Below are 22,829 nucleotides of genomic sequence, written 5' to 3' on the forward strand. Positions count from 1 at the left end.
ATTTTTTTTTTGAAAATTTTTGGATGAGCATTTTGAACTCCTCTTGTCACTTTCTTACAATTGTTGTATTGAGATTATTCCTTTACTCTCCGAAGGAAAATTCAGCGGCATGATCGTGACGACACTTCGATCATTTGTGAACTTTGCAAGATCTCTGTTGCTTTCTTCAATTTTCTTTCCTTCTTTCTCCCTTCTGCTGGACTTTGCTGGATGGGGTCCACGGCCTAAATTTGAAGCTTTAAAAGCTTTGATTCCAGCCATATTGATAGGTTTTGAAAAAAAAAAAAAAGATTTTTTTTTTTTTTTGTCAATGGACATTACGAAATTGGCCACTATAAAGTATAAAGAGCCCTGCTAGCCAGCCAACTAGATAATATGTTGGTAGAATCGAATTAACCTTGCATTAGAAAGATTCTTCACTATAGATATGGATGATTAAGACTTAAACCGACAAAGATATGTACCAATCGGATTAGAGATGGCCTATTCATTCTTCACTATAGCTTTTTTTTTCTCATCGGAGGGAAGTTTTAGTGGGATTCCAGTTTTTTTTTTTCATATACTGGTTCTTTTTGGATAATACTGCAGCACTTTTTAGGATACGACGTAGTGTAGTACGTAGTAGCATAAAAGGGCAGACGGAAAGATTTAAAAAATCATTAAAAAAAATGCTACTATGATGCGACAAATAATTTTTTTAACAAATAATACACCATCCAAAACAAAATTTTTTTGTGGCATAGTGCCGCATGCTTATATCAAAGAATGGAAAACTAAGCCTGAATTTAGGGTTTAACCCCAGGTATGTTGTGGCTATATATGGTGCTTTTCAAGTAGGGAAGGGAGGTATATGGGACCGAGTGAAAAATCAAAAATGATGAAGCTATCAAGTCTCATGATCCACACAGGCAAAGCCAGCAAGGAACATCCCATCCCATTAATAACCTTGCTCGTGGCCTCTCAAAAATGTTGCCCCCTTGCATGTGTGACCTTTCACTAGTGAGAGTCACATCTCTGGGAAAACTCTCAATAATCTCTATGTTTTTTACCTCCCAATTTTCTCAGCCTACTACTACATCCACTGCCCACTTAAAGTTAAGTTAGATATCTGAATGGGACGGCCTGCCCCTGAGAAGTATCACTCAGCTGGTTAGTTAGTAGGAAAGTGTCACCGCCTTTTCCATATTAAGTGCTCGTCAACCTGTACCGATCTATGGCTTTCGTCTTTGTTTGGTTTTGCTTTGAATAATTCCCCCGTATTTCTTTGGCATGTTTTCATTCTCAGCACATCAACTTTACGTACGATAGTAAGAAATTTATGAATAATCTCGTGAACTGTTATTAGAGTTGGAGCAACTTATGGTCTTGAATTAATGTGTTGCTATCTTGGGGCCTGTTTGGAACCTGAGTTTTTTTGGAGTTTGTCTAAAACTTTACTGTAGTGCACTGTAGAAGTTTTTGTAAAAATTTTGTAGAAGTTTTTATAAGGTGAAAACTTTTTTGTAGAAGTTTTTGAAATGTTACTGTAGACAATGGAATTTTAATTAAATTCTAAAAATTACCATTGGTCTATAAAATATTTTTATCCAATCGGATATTGCCATATGGCATGTACACTTGGAAAGTTTGGTTATTAAATAGCCAATTATATTCCTCCACGTGTCAAGTTGAGGTGTTCCAAATCAATTTAAATCGCAGGGGTATCTTCACCAACCAAATCATATCATAGCTTTGGATAAAGTCCATGAATTGATATTTAAATTGCAAAGCTTTGAATAAAGCTTTGAGTAAAGCTACGGCACCGCAAAGCTTTGGATAAAGTCCTTGAATTGATGTTTAAATTGCAAAGTTTTGAATAATGCTTTGAGTAAAGCCACGGCATTGAGAAAGTCCATGAATGGACCTCACTTGGATTGATATTCAAACAATGAGAAGGAAAGCTATTTGGAATCTGGCCTCGGTAGCTACGGGACCTGCAGGACTTGCCTAATCATCATTGATAACAAATACTACTAGGAATTCAAGTGCTTCATGGAGTTTGACTTACGGGACTTGGAAACATTCCTAATCAACTTGGAATTCATATACTACTTGAAAGCTTTCCTAATCATCTTGGAATTCGTATGCTACTTAGAATCCGGCTTCGGGATTTACAGGACTTGTACAGGCATTTGATGATTGGGGCGGTGGTGGAATTTAGATGTGTTGCACGGCTACATGGTATGAATTGATCAAGTTCCCGAGGCCGACAGGGATAAGTGGTCTTGAAGTTTGGAAGCGGTGGAGTTCCGTGGGTTCCTATGGTTTCTATGATTAATGGGATTCCTATGACTTCCGTGCGTAATTGGCAAACAAAATGCATGGAATATCAATTGATTCCTATGATTTCATTTTTTTGAAATGCCTTGCACGTGAATGGTTAAGCAAGTAATATGCAATGCCCCACATATCAATACATTGGGCTTTCTTAAGGACAAAAGGTTATAATTAAAATTGATGGCCATCATTATTATTGTTCTTAATGGAGCATGGAGTTCGGTTTCCTTAAATGGCGAGTGAAGAAAATCAACGTACTTCACATAAACAAATTGGGAGATTATAAAGTCGAAACTTGCCCGTTCAAGTTTTACTCTTCGCAAACAAGTTTCGAGGGGGCATTTGTAGACAATGGAATTTTAATTAAATTCTAAAAATTACCATTGGTCTATAAAATATTTTTATCCAATCGGATATTGCCATATGGCATGTACACTTGGAAAGTTTGGTTATTAAATAGCCAATTATATTCCTCCACGTGTCAAGTTGAGGTGTTCCAAACCAATTCAAATCGCAGGGGTATCTTCACCAACCAAATCATATCATATCGCATACCTATTGGATAAATATCTAAGTATTTATTTCTTATTAAAGGGATAATATTTAGAGTTATTTAATCCAAGTATATCTCTTATATACTGCAATGGCCTGGCCAGTAAAATGGCGCCACGTCACGTGTCCCCACAAGTCTAGCCAATCGAGAAATTACTTATCTCTTTATTAATGAAGAGATAATATTTAACTGGCACAGTCCTAATATGACTGTACGTCTTGCCAGGCAAGTAGAGTGGTGTATATGATCTCAACCTCCACCTCTTGCTACAACTATAAATAGAGGTCTCTCAACCAAGTTAAGGGGACACAGAGATATCAAGAAGCATCTCATACACTCAAGCATTGAAGCTCCAAGCTACAAAGGTTCGGCTCTTCAAGCTCTCCAAGTCTCCCAGATATCAAGACTTGAGTCTTCAAATATCTTCTAAAGTTCTTCAAATCTTCTATATCAAGATTTGAAGGAATCGGTAATGGATCCAAGAACAAGCTGCGAAGCCCTTGGATTGGTGTTCGAGGAGAAGAATCGAGGGAAACTCTCCACAAGTTCGAGAAAACCCCAGAGATTGTACCTACATATTTTCCTAAATTTATATATCATATATTTGTCGTGTATTTTTCTTGTCGTTTTGCAGACTTGAAATTTTTATCGCGTACAGTTACTGTAGACGTTTTTTGGATTATTTTTAGAGGTATTTTTAAAACATATTTTTAAGTATTTTATAATTTATAATTTATATATTTTTATATTCTTAAACATTTATGCATTTATAATAAATTTATAACTATTTAGAAATAAATATATTTATATATTTATATATAAATATATAAATGTATTATATTATATATAATACGTAATACACATCTATTTATAAATGTATAAATGTATAATTAATATAAATGTAGAAATTATAAATGAATATTATATAAATGAATATATTATAATTTATAAATGTATATGATGATTATGTATAAATGTATAAATGTATTAATATTATGTATAAATGTATAATTAATATTGTTTATAATTTATAATTTTTATTGTTTAAATATTTATATACATTTATGCATTTATAATACATTTATAAATATTTATAAATAAATATATTTATATATTTATATAAAAATATATAAATGTATTATATTATATATAATACATAATATACATATATTTATAAATGTATAAATGTATAATTAATATAAATGTATATATTATAAATGAATATTATATAAATGTATAAATTAAAATTTATAAATATATATGATGATTATGTATAACTGTATTAATATAATTAATATAAATGTATAAATGTATTAATATTATGTATAAATGTATAATTAATATTGTTTATAATTTATAATTTTTATTGTTTAAATATTTATATATATTTATGCATTTATAATACATTTATAAATAAATATATTTATATAGTTATATAAAAATATATAAATGTATTATATTATATATAATACATAATATAAATATATTTACAAATGTAATAATTGTATATTATTATAAATGAATATTATATAAATATATAAATTAATATATTATAAATATATTATAAATATATAAATATTATGTATAAATGTATTAGTATTATGTATAAATGTATAATTAATATTGTGTGTTAATATTATGTATAAATGTATTATGTTATACATAATACATAATATAATTGTATATAAATATACATAAATATATATACATAAATGTGTAATATATATAATATGTATTATATTTATTAAATATATAATATATAATATTTATATAAATGTATAATTACATATTTATATTAATATTAATTTATATGGTATATAATATTTATATAAATATATAAAAATATATTTTAAATAAAATAAAATATTTGTAATATGTTTAAATAAATATATAAATATATTATATTATAAATATATAATATATATAATAAATTTTTGAGGGTGAGGGACTCAAAAATTCAAAAAAAAATTTTCAGGTTACCGGCGGCGCCGGGAGAGGTGGTGGAGGCGGTGTCTGGTGTGGTGGGTTGGGTGAGGGAGGAAGAAAAGTTTTTGAGAAATTTTTTGTGTATAGATTTTTGAAGTGTGTAGGTTAAAAACTTTGAAAAGTTTTTTGGGATTCCTGTAGCAAAAGTTGTTAAAAAACTAGTAGCTAAAAAACTTGGTAAAAAACTAGGGTGCCAAAGAGGGCCTTGCTTTGCAGTACTAGTAGTAAGTTTCTGTCTTTAGCCTGGCCTGGGAGGTATTTCAAAGTTATTTTGCTACTTCCTCTTTGTTAGATAGATACAACTATAAGCAGTTTCACATCATGCTTCCAACTTTTGACGCGTACTAAAGCAAAGAAAAAAGATTTTTGAGCCATGAAGAAATCCGCATTCCTCCCATCTTCTTCCACATCCATCTGCAGTGGGCCTCACGCTTGTACAATTTGAACCCAGTCAGCCCATGTGCTTCATTTCGCATATCTTCTCAATTAGGCTATTAAGTGCTAGTCACTTGTTCTCTTTACCGAAACGGTAAGACTTTTGCCAGTAAACCTTATTCACAGAAGACACCTTAAAAGCCGGCAATTCTTGAGGAGCTTTCAGAGACTTATAAATTCAAACCCAACCCCCCCTCCAATGAACCGAGAAACAAAATACTAATGCTCATGCTTTAGATTGATAGATAGATAGATAGCCAGTTGTTAGCCACCAATTCCATCCATCCGGGAAAAAGATCAAAAGACAATTAATTTGTTCGACAACCATAAATTACTACTACTGTTTTCGAAAGTGCATACTACAGCTTGTTAGATTATGGATTTTCTAACTTTTTTTTTTAAAGAGAGAGAGATGGATTTTCTAACTACTACTCGTTAACTTTCTTTTAATTTGCTGGTAGAAAAGAATACAAATTGTACATGTGAAAGAACAGTTGCTGGCGCTTACATCAGACAACGAGTTTCAAGATCTTGACGCGAAGCCATGTTCTTAATATCCAAGTTGAAAGGCATAGAATCTTATGTCTGTCTCATTCCAGGGACCAGAACAAGTTAATAAGCAAATGGTCCTCGTCTCTGTTTTCTCATTTTAGAACCACGTCCACTTGATTGATCCAACTACCAACTTACTTACGATCACAATTGAGGATCGATCCACATTTTAGAACACCGGCCTTTCCAATACTTGAATGTTGCTGTGTAGTATGGGGTAAATTAGTAGTATAACTTTGATATAAATAAATGTCAGTTTGTCAACTCATACGATTAAATTGAAGAAAAAAAATCACAATTGTGATTATACTAAAGTTGTCCGAGTTTACGTTAAAAGTGGTAAAAATTACATGAAGAACAACTGAACAAAAATCAACCAACAGGACAAGCCTCTGATTCTGGCATGATGGGCATAATGGCTGGGCAATTCGAGAGAGAAATTTGATTATGTACAGGAAAGTTTCAGTTTCACTGCACAGGCGATTAACATTCTTGAGCCAAATGATTAGTTCTTCATCCGTGCAGCTATGGCAGACAAGGAAATTGTGCGCTTTTTGGAAGATGATCATGATATCTTTGTCAAAAGTAGAAGTGATCATTTTTTAAATTTAACTGGTTTAGGCAAATATTAAGCCATAGCTATTAAACCCGGCCTGGCCCGGCGGTTCGACCGGTGCTTGGATTCGAACTTCGACCTTCGGTATTGTATTGTTTGTGCGCTGCTCACCACCAGGCCACTTTGTCACTTGTTCATTAATGGCCATTCTTATGCCATATGAATTTTTTGTTAATTTCATCTTTATTTTTTTAAAGTACTCTCCAAAACAAATGTATTTGGAATCTTTTAATAAAACTTATGACCCCTATATTCTATAAATTATAAAATAGATTTCAAAAATAACATATTACATAATTTATTTTAAAGACAAATATTGTTTTTTAAATTTTTTTTGCATTTAAAATTTGTAAATAACCTAGATAATTACAGTAAACATCTACACTTGAAGTTTGGTGGATTACTAATTAAATTTATGTTTTGTTGATTCTTATATGAATTAAATATTCTATAGCAAATTAAATTAAATGAATATTTGTTATGACATTATTTATTACAATTTATCTCATATATCCTATATCAAAATTTATAAAATAAAATATTTAAATATATGTAGTGACCCATTGGTTCAACCATTCACCCACCGGTTGAATCAGTGACCCGTTGACCCACCTCCTTCGCCGGTCTCCTCTCCGGACCGAGTTTAATAACTATGTATTAAACCCATGACATCTCTTTACGGTGCTCTCCCCTCTACAGAATAAGTTGAAGATTCCTAACTTTTTCTTTCTATAGAAATATATATATATATATATATATAGATGGAGTTTCTATATCGAAATCTCATGACCTCTAAACTATTCGACGGCCCTCTTCGAAATTTGTTCAATTTTTATGGGTAGATAGCGTATTAGAAATATTTAGTACTATTTCTTCCTTCTTCCTTATTTTTGATACAAGAAAAAAGAGCCTAGAAAATGTTCTCCCAACAAATATATTTACAGAAGATCTTGCTTGCAAGAAGGGGTTTATTAATTAGTTTGGTAAACCCCAGTCTTGATATCTTTTTTCCTCTTGGTTGGAAATGCAAGAGATGCGTTCCAACACAGAGCGATAAAATTCACTTAATAAGGATGTTTTCTCTAGCGATGGCAACGGGGTGGGGTTGGGGCGGGGGAAGGGTGGGGTTGGGGCGGGGGACCCTACCCCCGCCCCCCGCCCCGTTGCCTATTAATCCCCCCCGCCCCATCCCCCGCTTCCCGCTCCCTCCGCGGTGCCCCGCTGAGGGGTTGGGGCAGGGGACCCTACCCCCGCCCCCTGCCCCGTTGCCTATTAATCCCCCCCGCCTCCCGCTCCTCCCGCCCCGCCCCGCTTCCCCAGCGGGGCACCGCGGGTGCCCCCGCGGGATTAATAAAATTTTATTATAGTTAAATTTTAATAAATAATCAAATACTAAAATATCAACACATCACCAAGTTATTATTCATTGTAATTTTATAATTGAAACTCATAAAAACAATCAAACAAAATTATTTGAATACAATCCAAAATGATGAAATAAATACAACTAAAATAGTCAAGTTTTCACTTTTGGTACAAGTACAATCACTAATTCATTATTGTGTTTTTGCTTTTCTTTTGAGAAAAAAGTGTTATTCTAGTAACTGTAATTAGAAATTTAGTATAAATATATTAGTAAATTTAGTATAACTAATTAATAAATTCTATTAGTAGACATGTATAATTATTCATATAATTGATAATATCAATTATATTACATACACTAATATACATTATATAATACATCTAACTAATAATATCATTATCATAAGTTTATAACTAATTAAATTACATATTATATATAATTATATTTTTTTTATTTTTTTTTTTGCGAGTTGCGGGGCGGGGGAGTGGTTTCTAAACGGGGGAAAAAATTTCCCCCCGCCCCGAGAGCCCCCCGCGGGCACCCGTCCCCATTGTCATCCCTAGTTTTCTCCCCACTCTTGTGGCGGAGACACTATATTCTTGCAATTCCCCCTTTTAATAGACGACAATGACCTAAATTATATATCCCTCCAAAAGCGAAAAATCACAATGGATTTTATTCTTTCTTGCTAGATGAAAAAAAGAATACAATAAACTAGACAAACTACAAAACCAGAATGAGTTTGTACTTTAATGGTGCTGCTGACAGTGACTTGTTTACTCCATAAATATGCTTTGAAACTGGAAATTGTGCTTTTAGTAGTTACAACATCAACATGAACACCTACTATAAATCTTTTTTTTGTATCTGGAAGAAGATGCACTGCAACCTTTGTTTTTTTTTTTTTTTTTGGAAATTCAATACGGTGTACCCAAGAAATTAAATATGTTAAAGGAAAAATTGACTAGGCGTTACTTCTTTTTTGCATTCAATGTAGCATTCATATATATATACTTTAAACAAAGATTTGAGAAGAGAGTGAGTACAAGCTGGTTAATCATGTTCAAATGTATTTAACGATTAGAGTAGAGTGTGACTACAAATTTTTTAAGCCTTGAGTACGTTAATGAGTAATTTCATAGCGTAGTCAACCCGCATTGCATTGCATGCAGTTGTTCTCGATTATGCTCCTAATTCCAATAGATTCGCACGCTTTATTAGTTGAAATAAACGCAATATATATATATACTAGGGAGCTGTCCCGCGCAATGCGCGGGCGCTAGGCAAGAGAGTGTAATTGTGCTAAAGTTTTGTTTGTGTATGTTGAATAAAATGGTTTTAAAAAGTTATTTAAGAAAAAAAAGGTTTTGGTTTAGATAGATGAATAATTAATACTTAATTATTATTAATGCTTAATTTGTATGTTTATATATTAAATTAATGTTGTGCATATGTAAATTTATTAAATTATATGTATATATTATATTTGTATATAGGTTTATTGAATTATATATAGATTAGTGTTGGTATATTTTAGTATTATATTTTATATTTATTAAATTAAATTATATATTAGTATTTATATTTTATATGTTTATAATATGTTTGTTTATTAAATTTATTAACAGTTTAATTACAGTACAAAGGCAGCTAGTTGACGGTGTTAGAATATATCTGGTCTTGACATTTGGATGGCAGCTAGTTGTTTCCGTGTGCAGGTGGTATGAGACGTGTAATTTGCAGGATGGGAGCAGGGTAAAAAGTACAGAAAATTCACGGGTGTAGTATTGTTTGTTCCTTACGTAGTTGAAGCTCATATAGTGAGAAGTAGTATATATTTGGTACTTGTCTGTAGATAGTTAGTGTCTGCAGATGGCGAGCGGAAGCGAAAGATTTCCCACTGTTCAATTATATTATCCAGAGGTGGACGAAGAGGTTAATCAGCTGGCTGTTGTTCGTGGAGCAGCTTATCCTATGGGAAATGGGTGTCGAAATCGTCCGGCAGAACCGGTTGCACGAGCTCAAGTGGCAAATGTTTTGCTGAAAAATGAATTATGTGATTTGTTTAAAGAGCTTTATAGGCATCATGATTGGGCTTCAGTTTTGGAAGCTGCGCTTAGGACTGGAAGAGGCTATCCTATCTTGGGCTTGATTGCCGATAGAATGAGGCTGGAAGTGTTAGAAGAAAAGTATTACTTTCCCAGTCCGCCATCTTCTAGTGACATGGGTGGCAAAAGTGATTAAGGAGTTGGAGTTTGGGAAAATGTGCTTGTTAGTTTGGTGTTTGGCGTATGGTTTTTAAGCATTAAGATGTGTTTGTCAGTTTGTTAAGGATATGATAATCGTGTATTTGCTACATAAAGTAGCGTCATATGTATTTCTATCTGTTGTATAAAGTATTGATGTTTTGATTTGTATGAGTGTCTTCTGAATGTAGGCTGTAGTTTTTGCCAAGAATATAATCCTTTTAGCAGAGAAGATCAGAATTTACAAATGCGGTAAAGCAATAAGCAAAACTTGTGAATTGAACGTGTTTACAGATTTGTATCTATAAACTGATGAATGTATTTAAAAATTTACATCCGGATTAAATGCGTAATAAAATGAAGGATATTATCTGATATGTTAATATGTTCCATATTATCTATAAGATTTGGGACTAATGAATGGTGAATAATTGTAGGAGATTGGATTGGATATGATAAAATTGACAGAGGTCTGTGTTTGAAGATAATATAGAGTACAAAGCTTTTTGTGGATGTTGGGACAGGTTCATGTTTGGCAGGGTGACATGTGTTTTGACTATTGATTGCTTTTGTTTTGGTTCATAGAAAGAGTAGGGGATTCACGTGTGTATAGTTTGTCTGGTATATATGTGTTTGTTATTATTGTTTGCTTCACATGTCTACAGTATAATTTTGTTTTTTGTATTTGTCTGTTTTTGGTTTATGATGTACTTGTTGTCTATAAATTTGTTAGTTCTGTGATTTCATTATTTGGTTGGTATATTGTGATTTGTCTTTGTGGTTTTTTCTCTGTTTAAGATGAATTACACTCATAATCGTATTGGAGTATTGCGTGATTTGCATCCAGATATTGAGGTTATGTTCAATCGGTTATCACTAAGTGGTGTGCGGGGAAATTTGGTTGGACATACTGAAGATAATGGGATGTTGAGGGGTGCAGATTGAGTTTTAGCAAATAATATTCTACTTAGGAATGAGATATATGATTTGTTCAAATCTTTTCATCGGCATCCAGAGAAAGCTCGTGTGCTGGAAAGTGCATTAGGAAATATTGGAGAGTTGCCGTTTCTGCAGATCATTGCTGGTCGTATGGAAGTAGAAGTTGAAGAGCAGAGGAAAGCAATTTAAAGTGCTATGGGTGGATTTTCTAATGGGGCTGGCAGAAATTTGTAGCGGATAGCTATGTATGTTTCTATGAGTTTTTATAATTTGTAGTATGGAAATGTTTGCTATTGTACTCGAGTGTTTTCCATGTGCAAGTTGGTGGTTAGATACTGTGTTTAGCAACTTCAGTTGGATGATATTTGTACTTGGTGTATTTGTTTTTGTATTTGGTGAAGTGGTAATCAGTTCCATTGTAGCATGATGTTTGGCTATTTTGGAAATAAAGGTGCAATGAATAAATGGTTGTAAATATCGAATGAGTTTTGACTGATAGCAGAAAGCAAAAGAAAGAGAATGAAGGGAGATTAGTTTCTGTGATGCAAGTGTTGGTTATGTGATTGGTTCTCAATAACTATGAATGAAATTCTGGTACGTTTGGACTTTGAAAAAGCCCAGGTAACAATGTTTAAATAAGAATGCAGGGAAAGTTGATGAAGTGTACAAAATCTGTTGAAATATTTGCAAATCACAAACTGTACTAACACTTGATGAACCAAACGTTAAAGGATAGAAAGTTGAGTAGCCAAGTTGCACATATCAAAAGTTATACATGAAACTGTGGTACATTTGCACTTTCAAAAAGCTTAGCTAACTATCCTTAAGCAAAAATGGAGGGAAAGCTAAGCAAGTGTACAAAAGCTGGTAAAATATATGACCACCACAAAATAGAGGAAAGCTTCAGCTATCAAAAGTTAAGCCAGCAGAGCTTCAAAAGTATGTAATAGCAGAAACCAGTATATGGCATTTTCAATCTTGCTTTTGATACTTGTCGCTGCGTTGCTTTTTAGTTGGGCTCTCACTGATCTTAAGAGTAGAGAGACAACTGGAATTCACATTTGTGTCTTTTGGAGCAGTACTGACCACATTTTCATCAATACTGGTGGAAGGCAGTTCTGGATTTGGTTCTGAATAGCCAATGGTTGAAGGAATCTGCGATATAACTTTTGGTAGAAGGGATTTGTGCAGAATAATGGCAGAGTATTTTTCAGTACTACCAGATGCATGGCTGTTTACCATTTTCTTCACAAAGCATGTTATGAGAGTGTTGTTAATGGCCTCTTCAATAGCTTGATAGTTCAGTTCATGCTATAGAATTAAAATCAACAAGTTGACATCAGATACAGTATACTTACTTGTTAATCACAATATTCTATATGCATATGGAAACAGTATTTCTTACCTTGTTTTCTAACTCTTGTATCTGCGAAAGTGTGAAAGGTAGTAACTGAAGGGCATCGTTATCATAAAAATCAAGTGTTAAAACTCCAGAATAATCAGCAAGTTCTACAGTTAATCGACATCTTGTAACTATGTTCACATGTTTGTTGCATGAGGTGCAAACAATTTTCCAGATAGGCTTTGCTCTGAATGATTTATGGCATTGTGGACAAGCATTATACCATAATCACTGGCTTTTGTCTAGCAATTTTGGAGTACCACACAACTAGTAAGCTTTTTTCTGTATTGAATTATAGTGAGTAGTTAGAAATCTGAAAATATTATTGTGAACAAATGATGGGATGTAGAATTTACCGTAGGAAATGCCAGGAAGTCTTGAATAGTGGTTAGCTCGTCATCCCTTGGCTGTGGTAGAAGCTTAACTCGGTTGTGGTATGTTTTTTCTGCTATCAATTTTTTGATTTCTGCTTTATTCTCAATAGCCCTTGTGAGTGAACAGAGAAGTTTTATTTGCAATGTTTATAATATGCAGTTAATAGAAAATATTTTCAAATGATGTTTCCTGACAAGAATTGTTACCAGTGCTTCAGATCAGCAGCTTGTTGTATTGGAGGATTAAGGAGAATGCTTGATCCAAATTTTGTTGACAGGTTCAGTGCTGCAATATTTACGCCCCATAATGTATATTGTATTATCAGTATGTTCAAAGTCAGAAAATATGTGGAGCATAACGAATTTCTTATGTACTCACTGTGATATGATGATACTTTAATCCGAAGTGCAACAATCAGTGGCATTGTGTCAATTATATTTGCAAGTGCTTGGCCTTCATCAGTTTCATGCTCACCCCATAGTGTTAGGATAACTGGCATCATGCTGTAGTGTATTTGATTGATACATGAACATTTGTTAGAACAGATTATTTGTATGAATGTGTGGTGGTTCAGAACTGATATAGAATAAATGGATAGTTTTACTTACCTTTTATCTATAAGTACCACTTCTCCAGTAGCTGTAGTGGCCCTTTCTATCCGAGGATGAACTTCAGCGACAATGCCTAGGACATCTGATTTTCAATTGTGTCGAGTTATAACTCTAATGAAAATTGCGTGCAGTAGCAAGTTAGTAGTTGATTTGTTGCTTACCTATATCTATGTTGTCATCCATATATTGGTAGAATCTTCTATAGGGCGAGAATCTGAACACAGCTGGAATCTGAGGTGGCTCGACTTCATTCACTGCTTGAACAACAGTAGAGTTGTCTATGTACCATGTGCACTGATTTGGATGAGTGGAATACTCTGATGGTGTGTACTCAACTCTAGCATTGCAGAGAATGTATCGCTTGTAAAGTTGGAAATGATTCCGGAAAAACTCTATGTCTGATTTATAAATCATTCCTTCAACTGTTGTCCCCTGAAAACAGTCATGGTTGTTTTGATGTGAATGTCAAAATTGAGTAATAATGAACATGAGGTAAAATTGAGAATTTGTATTATCTGCTGATCAATTAATATGAGCTTCTGATATCTGTTTCCTGCCTTTGAGAGTAATGGCTTCTGCTTGTCTAGAACCTGAACTATAGTTGTCCAGTTTTGTAGTCCAGGAATTATTTCAGCAAATGAGACCATATTTTTTTCCTCCTGCAACTCATAATATAAGTAGCTAAGTGGTGGATGAAGGGCAAAAAAGATGTAAAATCATGAATATAGAGAAATAACTGATATACACATGGTTAGAAGAGTTATTGATAAGCTAAATCTAGTACTTCTGTATATACTATATTTTCAGCAATTGAGTCTTCTTGGTCATCAAATATTGATGGTTTAATCAGAATTTTAATAGAACTACTATTCTTAGCTCTTGACATTGCTACGTATAGCTGTCCATGGGAGAAAATCGGCTCACGCAAATATATGCCAACAAAATCAAGTGTTTGTTCTTGAGCTTTGTTTATTGTCATAGCAAAACAGGCTCAAACAAGAAACTGAATTCGTTCGAATGATACTGGTGAGTCTGAATTATTCTCTGCTCTAAAACAGATTCTGTGAATGAAGACTTCTTTTCCAGCAAATTCTCCACATGTTATGACTGCATGTATAATATTGGAGCTCAACGATTTGCATATCAGTCTGGTGCCGTTACATAATCCCTGAGGTGGATCAATGTTTCTCAGTAACATGATAGGGCAGTATGGTTTGAGAAGCAGCTTATGAGGGGGGAAACCATTTGGAGTCAAACTGTTTAGCAAATCTTCTATGATTGTCTGCTCAGAGCTATCTATACACTTGTCTCGGCTAGTATACTCTTGCAATTGTCCTTCGAACTGTACAATGAGCCTTTGATTAATTTGATCCACAAAGTCATTTTTTGTTGTCAGAATAGCACAATTAATTGCAGAGAAATTGTGCTGGCAAAAAGCATTCAAATCTGGGAACACTGTCCGGATCAATGTGTTCATTGATTCTTCCTCATTGGTATATCTTATCAGCATTGATGCAGGTATCTGGATAGAATTCTTGGAGATAAGTGGCTCTGTTCCATTTCCGATGCGGAGTAGATATTCAGTAAATTCTGCATCATATCTTGCTCTCATATTTTGAGTCAGATGCAACTTATGTAGTTGTGGCCATATGTATGAGTTCACTATACTTGCATCAATAAATTCAGATTTTGATCATTTTGTTACTACTGGCAAGACTTGACGAAAATCACCTCAAAAAACAATGACATTTGATCCAAACAAATTGTTGCAGTCCATTATGTCTCTGAGAATTTTGTCAACACTCTCAATCGAAGTCTTGTGTGTCATTGGAGCTTCATCCCAGATGATCAGAATTGTAGATTGCAGGAGTTTTGCTAATGAGCTTTGTTTACTAATTCTGCATTGCTTATCTCGTGTTCCACTAATTGGTATTTTGAATCTTGAGTGAGCTGTCCTTCCACCTGGAAGAATCGAAGCCGCAACTCCACAGGATGTTGTAGCTAGAGCTATGTGTCTTTTTGACCTGATTTCTGCTAGTAGTGCTCGATAAAGGAATGTTTTTCCTGTTCCACCTGGTCCATCAATGAAAAAAGCTCCTTTTTTTCTCAACAAAAACTGAATTTATAATAATATCAAAAACTTTTTTCTGATCAGCATTTAATTGCTCAATTGCTAATAAGTCTTGCTCTGGTACACAGATTCTTGTTTCAGCTATTATATCACGAGTATTCTTGTTCAAGGTATCAAAATTCATGATATTTCTAACTAAAGCATACTGATTGATATCTTTTCCTATTGATTGTAGGAACTGATTTATCTGGTACAGTACCTAGAATCGGATTTGATCAACTGATATTTGTGGAGTTCTGCTGATATCTTCAGATAATGGCTCTTCAAATTGTTCCCAAAGATATCTGGCATTTGAAGGAGGAAAATGAAGAAGTAGTGTGGCAAATAATCTTCTCAAACTATACGGCATATGATACATAGCTGCTTCCTCAAGGCATTGTTATTGTGACTTATCAGACTCAAAGTAACCCCTGAGAATTGCTGCCTCACGAAAAGTATGTACATATGCTCCATTTATTGTTCTTAAGTCATCGAATGAAGTTGGACTTTTGATATGTGTGAGGAGCAATCTGAGAAAGTATCGTTCTCCTTCCATTGGACTGGCTGTTACTATCCTACCTATACAGTCTTTCTGCTTTCTTGGTTCCCATTTCCTCCTTCCTGGATACCAAACAAAGTGCTCAGGAAACTGTTTGTAAGTACATTTGAGATTCTGAGCTAGAGAATCAGTAGAATTCATGTAGAAAAATTCTGTCAACATGGTTCTCTTAGCAAATCTATTTGCTACTATATCACGTAGGTCTTGGTCTTCTCTGAAATTCAATGGTTGACAATTTTCTAAGTGAAGCTGTAAGTGAATAACAGCAGGATGTATTTGAAACAGCAGGAACCTATATATTCTCCATATACTTTCCACAGCACATACCCACCTAGCTGATTGATAGTCTTTGATTTCATCGATTGCAGAGACATGACCGTCAGAATTGAGCTCATTAGAATCCTGTAAATTGAGTACAAAATGAATCTTGTCATGACCTTTGTAGATATACTTATACATGTACTTTACTGCCTTGACTGTAGAGCAGATTTCAACGTTCAGATGGCAGTTGAATTTTGCAAGAAGGTAAGGATTGTATGGAACAACCCATCTGTTATCGAGCTCATGTCCACGGACCATCATTTTGTATCCATTGTTTCTTCTTCGATAAGTGGGGTATGTGTTATCTCCATAAAAAGTCTTATCAGCAAATGCTTTTGGAAAATTGTTCCTGCATTTTCTCTGATGTTCTCCTCGCATACAAACATTGGTTGGATTTCTTTTTCCACAAGGGCCATGAATCATGTGTCTGCGAACCATGTTGAAAAGATGTGGATTTTTGCTTTGATCTGGAATCTCTGCACTAACTATTCTGTCATAAGAATCTGTCGAGTAAAGTTTTGAACATGGCTTCAGAATTATGAGGAAATGAGCATGAGGTAAACCGCGTTTCTGGAACTCTATGACATATGTGTAAGCAGCAACAGATCCGAATATTTCTTTCTTGAATAACTCCTGTTTTAAAACATCAAGCTTTGCGTGAAAGATTCAAGTGAGCAGGTCTAGCCTGTTATGTGCTTCATCTGTTGGAAGCATGAGATTCTTTATCTCTGGCCATGAAGGATTGCAAGTCATTGTAATGAATAAATCTGGTTTGCCAAATTTCTGCACCAAAGCCATAGCATCAACATATCTCCTTTTCATGTCTCGAGGGCCTCCTATGAATGAAGCTGGAAGCACTACTCGTTGGCCTACTTTTGAACCTTGGCATTGACCTGTTATAACACTATCCATTACGCCTTGCAGTCGCTCTCTTCTTATGAATTCTTGTTTGCTTTTATAGTAATCCAATCTCTGACTTTCAATTTTGATGTACATATCCACAACATATTGCTGAAGTAATCTACCAGTGTTAAGTATGTTTGGAGAATATTTGTCTCTGATTTGCAATTTATAAGCATAATATTCTCGCATTGACACAAATTCACCGTTGTTTTCAGGATCATTGGAAACTGAAAGTTACAAAAATAAGGTATCAGTAACTGGTTCGAGCATATGAAGTTGCATACATTAATAAGATGTAGAATGATCTGAGATTAATGGAAAATAATGGGAGTACTATGTTCTGAAAACAAGTAGTTCGACATGAGTAATTATGTAAGGAAGGTGTGAACAATGTATATAAGTAATGTATAAGTCATTTACATATAAATAATGTGTTAGTTATTCATGTTAGGAATACCTTGTTGTTCAGCAGATATCATGTCTTCAGCAGATTTGTAATTGGTGAGGAGAGCAGTAGGTTTGTTTCTCTGAATACATCTTTTTCTCTTTTTGCCATTTTCTCTGACAAATCTTCTGATTCCAAGATGCCAGCCTGTTTCACCAAGTGCAAATAATAGTGGATATTGCAGAGGATCGTAACAGCCATAATAGTACTGCACGAGGTGATCCCTTCCTTCTTTTGTATAAATTTTAATGTGTCTAGCATAACTTGTTCCTGAACTCTCTGTTTCTGTCCAAAGAGCTGCAACCTGAGAAGCTATTGGATGATTGAATACTCGTTGATCATTCTATGAATGTGATTTCAGGACTATCTGATATGAATCCAAATTTGGAACGTTTCTTAGACTGCGGAGAAAACATGCGTATGGATTAGACTTCATGACTTCCATGATCTTCATTACTATACTCTCTGTTAATCTTTCAGAAACTGCCATTCTGTTTTGAAGCTCATGATCTGTATCATGAAAATATAGTTGCAGATATAATCCAGATCCTTCATGTGGAATAAGGTCTTTGATAAAGTGATAGGTTTGTCCTTGAACTTTGAAGGTATAAATGCCATTTGTTCTCTTGCAAAGCGATTTATCATAGTGTACACCAAAAGAAGTAAAGGCAAACATATTATTATATGTTCTCACATATGTACGAAAGGATAAAGCTTCATCAGAATAGCCAGTGAACAATTCCACAAGAATATTTGGCAATTTATTCTCATGTAGAACTACTTGTCCGTCTGAGCAACAGAAATTAGGTGTCTCAGAGTGCATTTTTTTTTGCTTCACAGTATTGACAATTAGCTTTTGCAGGTAATCTATCTGTCTGATCACTAACAAATTTGAGTGCATGAACTCCATCAACAGCCTGATTACCTATTGATTTAGCGATTGGTTCATCTAAACTAAAGGTTGGAACTGAACATAAGGAGCTAAAAGAGGAACAATCAGTGATTTGTAATTTATACCTCTGTTTTTTTTCTTTTTGTTATTAATAGCTTTCACTTGTTTCGCTGATGAATGCCTTTTGCCTGAATGATTCAAGTATATATAATTAGAAGCAGAAGCCATAACCTTTATACACGCAGTGGTAGCAATGTGATCAAGCTATTTGCATGAACAGAAGTGGTTTGAGGTTGTATAATGCATACTGAAGTTTTTTGATCAACATCAGAAGCAATTAAACAGTTTAATATATTTTAATCACATGATTATTTAATGGATTTTTTATGCCAAATTAGTTTACAACCATAGTCAGAAATAAGAAACTTGATAGCAGACAACAAAATTGAGAATAAAATGACAATCTCATGAGAATTATCAAGCAGCTCATATGCTAATTTGAGTTTTTCTATATACAAGGTAATAAATTCAGATCAAAGCTAGTAACCTGCAGTTCTTCTTGTTTTAGCAGAACGATTATCAGGGACTTGATACACCTGGTATATTGGGAGGATAGCTGACAAATCTGTTCAAGGTAAAGTTGATGGAATTGTTAGATAGAATCGCATCAGCAATTTTTTTAAAAAGCTGAAAAAAGATTTGACGTGAAGTTTGTTCAGCTATTTCTGTCAAGAATTTGTAGCAGTTCATGCATATGAATGATTTATCTGAAAAGTAAACAAGAATACTAATATAGCTGATCACGATAATGTTGATGGTTATATATAGAAAGCAATAATCAATGATTAATTTTGAAGCTTAAATGACCTGCATTGTGTATCATGTCAGTAGTTACACATGTATGTTGTGTACGAGAGTTAGAAGCAGATCCTACGTATAAAAATTAGAGATGGAGCATTGTATCAATAGAATACTGTTTATGATTTGAGTAGGAGAGATATATTAAAAACAAACTACACCATGTACCTTTCTCATAGCTTGAGAAGGAAGAAATCTGTTCCTTTAATTTTCTACCCAACTCAGCAGAAGGTAGTTCATCACTGTTATTTGGAGAGGGAGAAATCCGAATACCAGGTTTTGAAGCACCTATTACAATAGATAGAGTTGTGATTGGTTGCATGAATATTATAAAAAAATGCAATTTAGATAGCATAAGAAACAATGGACAGTCTAATTGACTACAATATAGCAGGAAACACAGATACATATACAACTAAGTTTAGCTGAATTCATTGATTTAGAGTACATAGAAATGGTACCTGTAAACTGTTTTGTAAAATGAGAGTATGAGACTCCACTGCGTGAATCATCTGAAGGTTAGGTAGAAAAATTCGAAATTCAATATATACAAAGGTAGCGGTTGGAATTGTAAGAAAAGTTGGTAAAGAAAAATAAATTCTATGGCTAACCTTGATTACAACCAATAATTCCGTGATCATTCTCACTGTGTTTGGAAGTTTGAGAACCAATAGCTTCTATAACTTTATCATTCAAAGCTAGTCATGAACGAAATAAGGGAAATAGACAGGTTATGATGAATATACTATGCACATACAGATTATGAGAATATAATAAGAGTTTTTGAATCACTATGTACCATGAGAACATTGTTGAGGAGAAAGGTTACGTATAACAGATGCAGAAACTGGTGATTGACAAGCCTCTTGAAATTGTTGTGGCAAGGACTTGGAAAGTATTTTCTCCAATTTTTTTCTGTGATAAGCTTCTCTGTTTTTTTTGCGCTGAGCCTGTTTCTCTTCGACAGATAGAGCAGCAAATTTTTCTCTTTTTTTACAATTTTGCTTATCCTTTTTTTCACGAAGTTTATCAGGATCATCCCTTATGGATAGCTTGGAGCAGCTCATGTTTTTTATACGTATACACCAAGAAAGAAAGAAATATAGACAGAGGAAAATCTAGGCGTATGGACAGATATATATTGTTTATATATATATATCAATAGATAGGTATATAAGTGGTGATGCGCAAGGAACAAACTATTCAACTAAAAAGCATGAAGATTATCAGTACAGATGGAATGAGCTATGAACTAAATATATTAAAAAAGAATAGAAAAGTAGCTGAACGAAGCAATGAAAGTAGAAAACCTCCATGGAGACAGCAGACGAAACCAATCAAAGTACCTCTACTACTGCGTATTATAAGAAATTCGACCACCTGAGTACAGATTTAGATAAAACAAATTTCCAGTAGCATGGAACAGCTAAAGAGCTCATGTGAAGTAAGTTTGGATTAGCATAAGAGAATACCTGATTTGAAGCAAGCTGTATGAAGCAAGTTGTAAGATGTAAGATGCAGTGTAATTTGCATGTAAACTGGTTTTGTGAATGTAGGAAACTGTTTGCATGAAGGTGGCTATGTATTCATCGTTCATCAGTAAAAAACAAGAAATATGCAAAACCGAGACAAAGAAACTGGAAATGACAAATATAGCCAACCTTAGAAAGAAACTGGTCCACAAAATAAGCATCAGAATGGCTAAAACAGTAAAAAATAGATGGTAGTGGGAGACAAGTGATTTAACCCCTATGACACATGATTGAACTCTTTGGTCAAAATTGAAGAATAAAGTATATCTCATGTTTATCACATATGCATATATATATATATCTAAATGTATATATTATCACTTATCACTTAATAAATATACATAATTATATATGAAATATAAATATAAGTATATACATCCTTATATTTAGAATAATAATGAATTGCAAACTACAAACTACATGAAGGCAATTGATGAATCTTTTTTTTAGATTTCAATTCAGTAATTTGGAAATATATTTTGACTTACATACATTTATATATATAAAAAATTTATCTAGTGCTTCTCTAAATCTATGAACTCCAATTATTATATCCACCATAATTCTGAATATTTTTTAATGGTTATTACCTTATTCAATTTATCAATTTTTTAAAATAAATATATACATCCTTACCCTTATATTAGAAACCCGATGAATGCAATTAGTGATTGTTTGAATAAATATACATCATTATCCTTATATAGCAAATTACTTAAACACAATTGATGGTTTTTATATTAGAAACCTGAATACATTTTACTTAAACATTTGATAATATAAACAAAATGTTTGATAATATTAAATGTGTTTAATTTGATAATATAAACACATTTGATAATATTAAACACGTTTTAATACTTTATCTAAACATTTGATTTAATTTAAACACATTAAACATTTTATTTAATTTGTCAGATGAAGTTCAATTCGTGGTTTTTTGTAATTAAATATTTTGATTAAATTCTTGATTTTTTTTGGACATTTTAGAAATTAAGTAATTTGATTAAATTACTAAAATTTCTTCCACATCTACACAATTGTGAAGTAGAACACAAAATTTTTTCCATGTTTTAGATTCTAAACATTGATTATGATTTAAGTGAAGTTATTTTAAACGTTATAACACATGATCAAAGCGGTTGGTCAAAATTTACAAATAAAGTATATCTTATGTTTCTCACAAACGTATATATTTTGATTAAATTCTTGAAATTTTTTGGGCATTTTAGAAATTAAGATTAAATTGCTGAAATTTTTTCCACATCTACACAATTGTGGAGCAGAACAGAAAATTTTTTCCATGTTTTAGATTCTAAACATTGATTATCATTTATAAGTGAAGTTAATTATTTAATTTGAAGAGAAAAAGCCTTTTTCCTTCTCCATCCACACAGCTGTGAAGTACAACAGAAGGTATGAAAGCCAGCCGCACAGGCAGCAGTCGGATGTTCAAATGACTGCAAAAGCTCAAGCGGCAGTGGGACCAGTCAATGTACAAACCACCAGGGCAAAGTACAACACGATGAAGCAGGCGCATTCAGCCCAGCAAGAGTCGGACCAACAACCTACAAACCAGCAACACTCACATCAAGTGCTTGGTTCCAATTTACCAGGAGCGGTTCCACCACTCAACGTACAAATCAGCAGCCCAACGTACAACACCTTAAAGCAAGCGAATGCACTCGAAATCCCACCAACAGTAGAAGCAAAAGTGCTTCTTATATATAGTATAGATATATATATATATATATATCTTTAAATTCTTGTCATAAGGGGTTGAGAAAAATCTAGTAGGTGCAATGCTTATTA

The 22,829-nt window shown here is 33.5% G+C and overlaps 1 protein-coding gene across 1 annotated transcript; it reads right to left on the reverse strand.

The window, feature by feature from the left end:
* Positions 1-15,907: 15,907 nt before the first annotated feature.
* On the reverse strand, positions 15,908-20,552 carry LOC113771198. Its single transcript, XM_027315811.1, has 10 exons — positions 20,285-20,552; positions 20,097-20,183; positions 19,654-19,773; positions 19,495-19,557; positions 19,175-19,252; positions 18,574-18,702; positions 18,193-18,524; positions 17,748-18,078; positions 17,177-17,517; positions 15,908-17,020 (listed from the first exon to the last, which is right to left on the reverse strand). Exons 1-10 carry the CDS (start codon positions 20,550-20,552, stop codon positions 15,908-15,910), a joined length of 2,862 nt encoding a protein of 953 aa, XP_027171612.1.
* Positions 20,553-22,829: the final 2,277 nt, after the last annotated feature.

The sequence above is a fragment of the Coffea eugenioides genome, chromosome 1 (assembly GCF_003713205.1).
Source record: "Coffea eugenioides isolate CCC68of chromosome 1, Ceug_1.0, whole genome shotgun sequence".
NCBI classification, from domain to species: Eukaryota; Viridiplantae; Streptophyta; class Magnoliopsida; order Gentianales; family Rubiaceae; genus Coffea; species Coffea eugenioides.

Excerpts from the sequence above, each read along its gene's own strand:
- LOC113771198 (XM_027315811.1), bottom strand. The coding sequence starts at position 20,552 with ATGAGCTGCTCCAAGCTATCCATAAGGGATGATCCTGATAAACTTCGT. Across the intron at positions 19,253-19,494 it reads TGACATGATACACAATGCAG|ATTTGTCAGCTATCCTCCCA; the intron begins GTCATTTAAGCT and ends TACCTTGAACAG. Across the intron at positions 18,079-18,192 it reads AAAGATTAACAGAGAGTATA|AATGATCAACGAGTATTCAA; the intron begins GTAATGAAGATC and ends TCACATTCATAG.